The 11,331-nt window shown below is 26.3% G+C and overlaps 1 protein-coding gene across 2 annotated transcripts; it reads right to left on the reverse strand.

Moving 5' to 3' along the window:
- Positions 1-2,184: 2,184 nt before the first annotated feature.
- LOC132904811 (DNA topoisomerase 2) lies at positions 2,185-10,811 on the reverse strand. Of its 2 annotated transcripts, none has more exons than XM_060955525.1 (23): positions 10,535-10,811; positions 9,287-9,613; positions 8,931-9,174; positions 8,464-8,850; positions 8,147-8,386; positions 7,966-8,071; positions 7,748-7,900; positions 7,500-7,669; positions 7,207-7,417; positions 6,544-7,132; positions 6,041-6,272; positions 5,766-5,965; positions 5,544-5,679; positions 5,175-5,474; positions 4,765-4,998; positions 4,503-4,691; positions 4,277-4,403; positions 4,046-4,198; positions 3,883-3,961; positions 3,737-3,804; positions 3,500-3,616; positions 3,214-3,332; positions 2,185-3,067 (listed from the first exon to the last, which is right to left on the reverse strand). In XM_060955525.1, exons 2-23 carry the CDS (start codon positions 9,586-9,588, stop codon positions 2,915-2,917), a joined length of 4,509 nt encoding a protein of 1,502 aa, XP_060811508.1. In that variant the 5' UTR covers positions 9,589-9,613; positions 10,535-10,811; the 3' UTR covers positions 2,185-2,914. The 2 variants fall into 2 exon arrangements, with proteins under 2 accessions (XP_060811508.1, XP_060811507.1); XM_060955524.1 differs by having other exon boundaries at positions 5,166-5,474.
- Between the last annotated feature and the right edge of the window lie 520 nt (positions 10,812-11,331).

The following is an 11,331-nucleotide window of genomic DNA, read 5'->3' on the forward strand; positions in this document are numbered from 1 at the left end:
ATAAGACGTCAAACTGATGAAAGAACGAAAAAAAATCATTTAACGAGCATTTAATCTATGAAATCTCATTTGGGATTATTTGTAATGATAAAAAACGAAACAAATCTGCGCCAAGCAGTGTTTATATGTTTTGCGATAGAAGCAATTTTGCATTTGTATATAGTGAAGACTCCTTAAAAATGCATCGTTAATAAAACTATTAAATGCATATATCGAAAACAAATTTTTATCCAAGGAATAAGATTTTTTTCATAGAAAATTCATTGCACAAATATTCAAATATTGCCTGATCAGATATATTCTTTAAAAACTACGGGTCAACTTGAAAAGAAAAGCATTACATAATAATATTTCCTGCTCTATGTGCTTTTATAACTATATGCATGCTAGAGTTTGGAGTATTATTATGCATTTTAAAAAAAGAGGAATTTAAATAATTCTTTAATAAACAAAGTTTTTTTTATCGCCCTTGCGTGTCAGCATAGTCACGATCTTCCTCATAAACAACAGGAATTGCGTCGAGGATGCTGTATGAAACGTTATAGCAATAAATTTACGTATTTGTGTATAATTTAAAGTTAGTAAACTTATTAATTAAATATGAATCACATATAACAGTGTATATTTCTCCTATAATACATATGTGTGGATATAAAATTATTTTCTTTCATTAGGTAAATTTTTGGATAGGGACATAATATAAAATATCATTTCCATTGAATTTGATTAGAATATTTGTATATAAACAACAAAACATAACTTTTTACTTATACTTAACTCTAATTATAATATAAAATTATGTTACGTTATCGAGTAAATTCTATAAATTTCAAGAATTATATACATACACATACCGAATGATCTGCTGGAAGATTTTAATCATTCTAGTCTCAAGGGCTTTTATGGGGTTTATCGAATTTTAAAGAATCATGAAATCAAATTCCTTTTTTTCATTAATAGTTTTAAGCCTGTAGTATAATGTATTGAAAGATTTGTTATAAAATTGGCAAAATTAAGAAAACTATAAATGTTTATAAAGTACAATACATAATACCATTATTACATAATTCCATTCTGAGCAGTTACTTATAATACACATTTTTCAAAACCGTATTTTTCAATCATACAGTTCAAAAAACTCAAAAGTTATTCATTCGGTTGATTTGATATCTTGTGATGATATTTATATATACCTGAAAAAAACAAATCACTTTTATAATCTATAATTCCATTGACCATTAGCATATTGATTATAGCATACAAATTTATTTAGTTCAAGAACAATTTGATTTTTAAAACAAAACAATATTTCAAGAATTATGCCATTTATATGTTCCTCGTATTTTTCGCTGCCTATCGACCATTTTGATTCTTTAAACATTAATTTTATTTTTATACCTACATCTTTATAAAGAAAATCAACTAATGAAAACTTAGGAGATTGCATGAACTCGTTTTGACCTACTTATTTATTTAAAAATTTTTGTGTTCAATGATGTATCCATTTCTGTTTCATGTGTTTGAAACGTACGCTTAGAATTTTTGAAAAAATAGTTCCAATGGAAAATATTTTAAATAAAAACTGTCTGTTTTTTAATGTAAGTTTTCATTTGGAATTTTTAAATCAATTTTATTTCATCCCGTACAGTAAATTATTAGATAATAATAATTCAACATATTAAAATGCTTTGGCAATTATAAAATTTAAAGGTAGTGCAGCTAAAATTATTAGCTACACATCAATTCCTTGAAAAAAATTTGATTGAGAACAAATGTAGTGGTATAATAGAACAAACAAATAATATCCGTATTAAGAAAAAAAGAATTAAAATAACTTCAATATTTAAAGATTACTTTTAACAATATTTAAATATTGTAAATTAGAATTTTAACATGTTTAGTAACATATATTGAAAAGGAGATTTAATATTCTTTCTTTATGTATTATTTGATTAATTAGATTATTTATCTTTATTAAAATTTGTTCACAGAATATAGATAATCAATCGTACGAATGTGCTAATTAATACAATTACCTTCATATATTATGGTAAGTACATTATTTATTAATGATATGTCACAGCTAGATGTCTGTAAAAATGTGTTTTGTTCCAAAATTAATTCAACATACAAAAAGAAAAAATAAATAAAAACAAATTTAAGTTATAATTAATACAACGAGTCTTGATGTTTAAATCAATAGTCTATCCGTATTATAAATACAAAAATTTCATTACTGTTGTATGTTTGTGAATTTCTACATTTGTAGTTATTAAGCATACACAGAACATCAATTATATTTTTCATTCAATACCAATACTATTAATAGAAGGTATGCGATCATTAGTTAATATGTGTAATAGTTAATGCGTGAATAAGTATTTTATGAAGATGAACTAAATTTTTCATTCTATATATATACATTATTATTACAATAAAAGTTTCTCTTAATTGATACTGAGTTTTGCAACAAATCACACATTATTCAATTTCCAATGAGCTGATATTCTAACATGTGCAAAAATATTTTATTAATTTTTTTTATAAAACAATGAGTATTTAAATATTTTTCTCCAGAAAATTAACATACAGAGATAGTCTAGATATTTTAAAATTGAATATTATTTAAATATTTAGATACTCAAATGTTATACAGTCAGTCATGACTCAAATGTATTATCGCATTGCACACTATGCATATATTATTTAATTACCACTGTAAAATTTAATTTTCTTAAAATATTCTAATTTATATATTCTAGTATATGTATGTACAATATCATATAAAATTATTGTAATGCCTTGATCTTAATTAAGGCAAAATCTGTTAAAATTTATATCAAATGTGATCACACAGATCGTTATTAAGATCGTGTTTATTTGCTTATGCCTTTAAAATATTGTACAAAATCAATCAGTTGAAATCATCCTCATCATCATCCGAAACAGTATATGAAACAGGTTTACGAGCACGACCGGCAGTTTTTCGAGGTGATACCGGAGAACTATCTACTACACTAAGAATACTTTCTTCCTCCGACTCAGACTTCTTCTTCCTTTTCTTTACCTGTATAATTAAATAATTTTTGTGCAATTAAATAGCAAATGAATTTAAAATATTGATAAATGTCTTTTTGCGTTATTTTTTCGTGATGTCATAAATTATTATTAATATTTTTTATTTTGTTATTTATCAATTGCATTGTTACTTACGGGAGCTTGTTTATTTGAAAACATAACTTCCTCCGAGTCTGAATCGGAAGACACAACTTTTTTCTTTAATTGCCTTTTCATTGCCTTTCCACCATTTTCAGTTTTCTTTTTAGCGGGAGCTAAAACATAAATAATGAGGCATAATATTAGTGACATTGATAGGTATAATATTAGTGAAGATATAAATTAATGACATTGTATAAAATATTTTGTAAATATGTAAACAAAAACTAACAGTACCAAATGTAATATTTTACAATTAATAAGATATTGAATAATACTTTACCTTTCATCGGAGGTGAGAATATTGAAGGTGATTCTTCGCTAGATGCTGCAGGAATTTTTGTTGATTGTTTTTCTGGAGTACTACCAACTAATGAATCAAAAAGTTCTTCCGAACTAGCTATTATTTGAACAGAGATATAACTATAATTATTATAATTTTTATATGAAATTAGTGTATCGATATAACAATATAATTAATATGTTCAACTAATAGTCCATAACAGTAACATTTACTTACGTTTCTTATGTATTTTGAGAATATCATCAGAATCGCTATTAATGACAGCTGTAGTAGGTTTTGTTTTACTAAAAAATAAATTTAATGAGAATTTATTGCTTGTGTATGTATATATAACGTTATATAATTATAAATAAAGTACTCACTGCTCCATGTCTGAAGAAACACTGAGTATTTCATCACTAGAAGAAGATTCTTCACTACTATAGTTGTAATTCTTTTTAGCTGTAACGTTGAAAACAAATTTCGTAAATATTAGCATATTAAAAATACACATAAATTTGACAAATATTAAATGGAAATTAATACCTGCTGCTGCTCTACGAGATGTACGAGGTGCTGGAGGAGGAGAAATACTGCCGAAATCAATATCATCATTACTATCAGAATCTTTATCTTTCTTCTTGTCGTCTTTCTCTTTTTTCGCTTTGGACTTAAATTGTAATGTTGTTTGTTTCAATCCTAATCAATATAGTAAATGGTTATTATTGATAAATTTCATAGAATTTTTTATTTTATTATAACTATGAGCATATATACTTTTTTTGCCACCAGCTCTTTTTTCTATCTTTTCTGGAGAATTTCCCAATCTATCGTCTATAGATTTGGCATTTGATTCAATCAACATGTCAAATTCATCTTTATCTTCTATTGGTTCTTTTTTTACCTATTATATTACATAAAACGTTATATTATATTTCCACAAAAAATATAGAAGCGATTTTATTAAAAAAAGAAAAGACTTAATAATGTGTACTTCATTTACCCTTTGATGTTTCTTTATGCCCTCCTTTTTATCCTTCGATACAATTTCTGCTTTTTCAATCTTTCTTTTTAATTCAGTATCAATTATGGGTACTATTCGACGAATATCATCAAAAGTGTAATACTTTGAGGGTGGTTTTTTAATACATTGTTTAGACTTCTGCTCTTCTTTTCGTTCTTTTTCTTCTAACTATAGTAAAATATAATATATATGAGAAAAACTAAATATTATCTTATCAAAAATAAAAAGAAGTTACTCTTACTCTATTCAATTGAACCAACAAGTTATCTAAATCCTCTTTCCATAAAGAAATAGGTGTACGAGCTTGTAACTTTTTCAATTCTGCTAATTTATCGTCTTTTTGACGTAATAGTTCATCTTTCTTTTCTTTCGTTAAACACCACAATGTCATTCCTAGTAAATAATCGTAGTTCTCTTTTCCAATAGCTGTAGATGATGTAGCCGATTCTTCATCAACATTTTCTGCTACTTCTTCCTATCAATATGTTATAGAAATTTGCATATTAAATATTTAGAGTAAAATAAGAATTATAGTTGTAATAAATGTTTTTGTTTCTTTTTATTACTTACTTGAGCTTCCTAACGTTGCATAACAATTAAATTTTAATACATTTCAAATACGTTATTTTAAAATAAAGATACAATACTTACTAAAACTTCTTCCCTGTTTTGTGATAACTTCCAGGCCAAGACTGGATCTGATTCATATTCTCGCCTAATTAATTCAGCAATCATATCTTTCCTTTTTTTATTTTCTATTACTATAGTACCATCACATTTTTCTAGAATGAATCGTGCTTGGTTTGAAAGTTTAGATGCCTCTGCTTGTAATATACCTTCCAGATATTCTTTTCTTTTATGATACGTTTCTAACCTTACTTTGTAAAAACCTTTTAAAATCTGAAGAACACTATCATATTTTTGTAGACATAGATTCTCATCAAAAGCACACTGCAAAAATGAATTTATTATAAATGAGTTTGAGTTTTAAGTACCTTAAATATATTATTTGCCTTTTACCATAGATGTAACTGTTGTTGTTGTTTGCAATTTAAATGCTTTATGAAGACCATCTCTTTCTAGTTCTAATAACTTATCACGATTTAGCATTATTATAAAGTGTACAGCTGTATCTGTATTATATTCCTTGTAATCACTATAATAATGTAAGGGAAAACAAGTAATAAATATCTTTTTATCATTTATCTTTAGCACTGATACTAAAATAACAATTATATTTACGTAATAATAGCTGGGATTTTCTCAGTTCCATGTAACATTGGTTCCAATACTGTTTCTTTATATGTTTGAGTCCACGTCCCAACTGGAAGCTCAGTAATTTCAACTTTATCTGGTGCTATCACTGAGATTTCTCCATTAATAACATATCTATAATCTCCACAACTTTCTATGACTCCTTTAAAGTTTTTATAATATGGTACCTGTAGAAAATGTGACAAAATACAGTAAAATACATGTACAATGAATGTTAAAAAAGTATTTTAAATAAATGTTACCATTGGTTTTGGATCAGCACCATCCATCATTCTAAATAAATTTTCAATTATTTCTCTAGGATTATAATTTGGTATCTTTGTCATCCATCCAGTACCAATACCATCAGCACCATTCACTAATACCATTGGTATAGTTGGTACATAAAAGACAGGTTCAATTTTTTGATTATCATCATATTCATGTTTTAATAAAGGATCATCATGTTTGTGAAATATATATCTTGCTAATGGACTGTGAATAACAGAGGAGATTACATATATATAGACTGTTTCTTGTACAAAATATCTATTTTATTTTGATGAGATAATAAAAAAACTGAAAGTATTAAAAAAATGCTTTAAGAGAGATTGTTTATTTTAGAGGAAAAACAATTTATATTATATGTCCTTAATTATGCCAAATATCATTTACAAAAACATTTCTTTTATACTTTAGTTCTTCATGAGATACTCTACTTTGTTCAGATAAAACAGACATTCTGTATATGCAATTTCATGTATACCTGAGCATTGTGAAAATGTAACGAGGACTCGCTGCATCCTTTCCTCCGGCGAGTCTCGTACCAAATTGACCAATTGGTTGTAGTAAATTTATATTATTACTTCCTACGAAATTTTGTGCGAGATTAATTATAGTTGACATAAGAGAAATTTCGCCATGATGATATGCTGAATGTTCAGCTACAGAACCAGCTAATTGTGCAACTTTTACTTCACGCTTGTCATTACGCTTTAAACATGTATATAATACTTTCCTTTGTCCAGGTTTAAAACCATCGATCATATTTGGTATAGACCGAACATTGTCATAGTTACTGTATAAAACCAATTCTACATTAATAAAGTCAGAAAAGGACACAGTGCGTGTATCCTTTTCGTACAGAAAGCGTTCTCCGAGACCAATTTCCTTTCTTCTCTTTGTTTCATCCATATGGTTCATTAACCAATCTTTACGTTGATCAACACATTTCTTACTGAAAGCCATGATAATGTTCTGATCATCTTGATCTCCATCATATCTAAATCGAATTCTATGTCTAGTCATATTTTCAAAATATTCTTTTGCTTCCTTAGCAGTGGAAGTACCCAAACCTATAAGTAACAGATCTTTTTATGTATCCCAAACAAAAAGACAACAAAATTTGTAAAATAATAGAAATACAAACCTTTGTAGTACTTAATTCTGTAGGTATGAAAATTTTCCGTTTCTGACTTCCATTTATGGAATTCTGGCATTGAAAAGAAACTTAATATTTGATTTCCTTTTGAAGCTTTAACAATAGGTGTAATAAATTCCTCTACGAAATTTAATTTCAATAATGACGGCCAATTATGATGAATAAAATTAATTAATAGGCCTTTGATATGGGAACCATCCTAATAAATACATTTGACAAAATTATGTTATTAGGCAATTAAAATATGCACATGGAAATGTAAAATTTAATAGAAAATTAACCTGATCCTGATCAGTCATTATCATCATTTTTCCATAACGTAATGTTTTTAAATCATCTCGAGTTTCATATTTCTTTTTATACTGGAGCCCAAGAATTTTTATTAAATTATTAATTTCTGCATTTTCCAAAATCTGTTTATGTGTTGCTTCTCTTACGTTCAAAATTTTACCTAAAGTTGTAAACATTTATAAATAGTATCATATATAATTTAAGTAATTTTCACTTACATGACGTTTGTATTATTTACCTCTTAAAGGAAATATACCATATTTATCTCTACCTATCGCCGCAAGTCCAGATACAGCCATGGTTTTGGCTGAATCTCCCTCAGTTAATATAAGTGTACATTCTAATGATTTGTTAGTTCCAGCGTCATTAGCATCTTCCAATTTTGGTATACCTGAAATACAAGATTATATAAATAACTAAAATTACTTGAATCATATGAATATACATGAAATTTACCTTGCAATTTTCTTTGTTTCGACTTGGGGCCCAATTTTTGTAACTGACTATCGGCTTTAAATTTTGCCCATGTCAAAACTGCTTCTACAATTCCGATTTTCGTTACCTGAGTATAAATTAAAACTTAATACATATGTAGACAAGTATTATATTAATAATAAAATTGCATTTTAATAATTACAGCTGTAATAAATTTCTCACTAAGTGTGCACTTTGATCCAAAACTTTTAGGTTGCAATGTCATATTCTCTTTAGTTTGTGAATCAAATGTGGGATTATTAATAAGACAATTAACAAAAATCCACAAATGATTTTTTATTTGGAATGGTTTAATTGCTACTCCACCCTTATTTTTCTTTTTTAATGTTTCTGTTAATTGTTTCACTATTAATTCTGAGACATGATCTACATGTCGACCACCCTATTTGCAAAAGAGTTTGTTCAATTTTTTATACATAAACATTAATTTTATCTATTCTATTTCATCATATCTATTACCTTTGTTGTTGCAATACTGTTTACAAAAGACATTTGCTGGTAACCCTTGTCAGATAAAGCAACGGCTATTTCCCAGCGAGCTCCACAACTTTCATATACAACTTTTAAAGGATTACCAACTTCATCTTCTCTACCTTTGATATAGAAATCAACATAGTCCTTGAAATTTTTGACAGGAATCTTAGTACCATTAAGATAGACTTTAACACCTCTAGTTGAAGCTGCTACATCATAGGCTCTTCTAGACATTAGAGCAACTATGTCATCATCCAAAGACTGCATTTTAAATTTTGATAGATCTGGTGAAAATATGACTTTTGTAAAATCTTCGCCAGAAAAGTCTTTAATCCTAGGCTCACTTGCACTTCCCATATTATTATTCCACGTCTATAAATATTTATTTTAAATAATTACAGACACATATTACTATAAAACAAATATTTCAAATGTTTTTATAAGATAATTACTTGTTTTAAACATTTTTTGTATTCCTTAGATGCAGTTTCCACAGTAAAGCGATGACTAAAAATATTACACAATTTGGCACCATAGCCATTTCTACCACCTGTTACTTTCTCTTCTTCATCATCATAATTAGATGATGTTAACAAATGACCAAATATCATTGTAGGAACATACATATTTTCCTCTTTATGAATTACCACTGGAATGCCTTTACCATTATTCCATACAGATATAACATTACTTTTTCTACAAATAAAATTTATTATTCATTAATTTTATCATTTATTGTTCATTTTATAATTCATATAATTATTATTATATATTATCCATTTCGTAATAGATATTAAATATTTCTTACGGATCAATTTCAATTTTAATTGTATCCATTTTAGGATCCCTCTGTTTATTATCTGCCGCATTTACTAATATTTCATCAAATATTTTGTACAATCCCGGAACATATTTTATTTCTTTTTGTACCATTGATTCTTTTTCTTTATCATAAATCCACATCATTTCCGTCATTGGTTCAACAGAACCAATATAAGTATCGGGACGTAGTAAAATATGTTCCAACTGAGACTTTTTTTGATATATACCTTCAATAGTTTTTTTCTTTGATACATTATCACCACTTCCATTTTCTACTGTATTACTCATCTTTGCAGAAAGTTTATTTATGTAACTATAAAATTTCAATGTAATATATATAATAAACTATGACAATTTCAATTGATGTCAAATTACACATTATATCTAAATATTATTTATTCATATCTAACTATTATTATAATTGTTAAAATGTAAAGGTGATCAAATAATTCTTTCTTTCAAGGTATTTGAACTATAATGTTTAGGTATATTAGAAATCATTGTTTTATTACGAGAAGAAATACTTGCTCGTAATACATAGCTTCTAAGAATATGTTTTTCTCTTAATATTAATATTACAATTATGTATCCACTAAATACTTAAATTACAATTGAAATCGATAATTAATTATTTAGATTAATATTTACAATATTATCATTCTTTCTTTTAAAAATCTATGTATAAATTATTTATTATGGAGCTTGAATTTTAATTATTAATAACATTCTCTATGTATGAAAAAATATTTCAAGTATAACAATCTTTATTCGTAGTTGTTTATTAAGCAGAAAATTTTCATATAACCATACTACATGTTATGTTATATTATAACACTTCATTATTAGTATTATTGACATATTAAATAGACAGGATATTATTGAGATATAATTGTTAAATAATAATAAAATTATCCTTTTAAAATAAATAAAATTTTATTTCAACTAATTTTAACAATCGTAAAGGAAGATAGTATAAGTATATTCGAAACGTGACATAAAAGTTTTCATTTCTACTAAAGGTTAAAACTAATATTTATTAAAAATTTCATACCCGAAACAAGTTTTACTAATATGGCGGGAAAACATTTTCTGTGTAATTGGCTAACGCAACAAAAGACGATGGTTTGACATACAATCCCTTTTTTCGAAAATAATACAAGTATATCATAAAATACTTAAAAATAATAGAAATTCTAAGAATAAGCTTAAGTCAGAAATTGTTCTCATGATTTACCTGTAATAAAATTGTAATAAAAATATAAAATTGCGTCGGCAACAGAAATTTTCACAAGTATAAAACGTCTGTCAAGATTACAGCTATGAATTAACACCACTGTCGATAAATGAGTGAAATTAATTAATTGTCAAACGCACTATTTTGTTATTTTATTGTCCAATTGGCAATTGAATAATTGATCTTGCAGAAAAAATATTATTTTTACCCTACGCTTTGTCTCAAGCCTATACCGTAAATTGATGTCTGCACGGTAAACTATCCATCTTCAAACGGCTAAAGTCACTTAGTATAGACGCTGTTCCAAAAGACCATCAAAACTTAACGTATCAAACAATGTTATTTTATTTGATTAAACAATTACAACTTGTATTATATCTATTTAAAAAAGAGATTTTATAACTTATTTATTTAAAGATGACATAATAATGTAAAAATCGATGTAAGGGTATATCAGGGAAATGGAAATTTTAAATGATAAGATATAGAGAATAAGTGAAAGGATACCGTGCAGTTTTTAAAGTACTTTTTTTAAATCAAAGCGTTCGCACGTGTTATTATTTATATTTCATTCACTTTCTTTAATAATTGTTAAAATGTTAAAATCAATTTAAGTAAAGAAGCTATACTGGTATTTTCGCAAGTCTAACTCTAAATACATGATCATGTGTCGTTTATATTCTATAGTTAATTTCGTTTTTTACATAATTTACTTTCAAATAACAATTTTTAAAAATTGATGACATATTTGATAAATCATTTTGTAATCAATTATTTATATAAAATATATAATATAC

Source organism: Bombus pascuorum, chromosome 3 (genome assembly GCF_905332965.1).
Source record: "Bombus pascuorum chromosome 3, iyBomPasc1.1, whole genome shotgun sequence".
In the NCBI taxonomy this organism is placed as follows: Eukaryota; Metazoa; Arthropoda; class Insecta; order Hymenoptera; family Apidae; genus Bombus; species Bombus pascuorum.

Bases quoted from the DNA above. Each gene is read 5' to 3' on its own strand.
- LOC132904811 (XM_060955524.1), bottom strand. From the start codon at position 9,588: ATGAGTAATACAGTAGAAAATGGAAGTGGTGATAATGTATCAAAGAAA. The intron at 7,901-7,965 runs GTAAATTTCATG...CTTGTATTTCAG, and splicing joins GAAACAAAGAAAATTGCAAG to GTATACCAAAATTGGAAGAT. The intron at 5,475-5,543 runs GTAAAAGGCAAA...TCATTTTTGCAG, and splicing joins CAACAACAGTTACATCTATG to TGTGCTTTTGATGAGAATCT.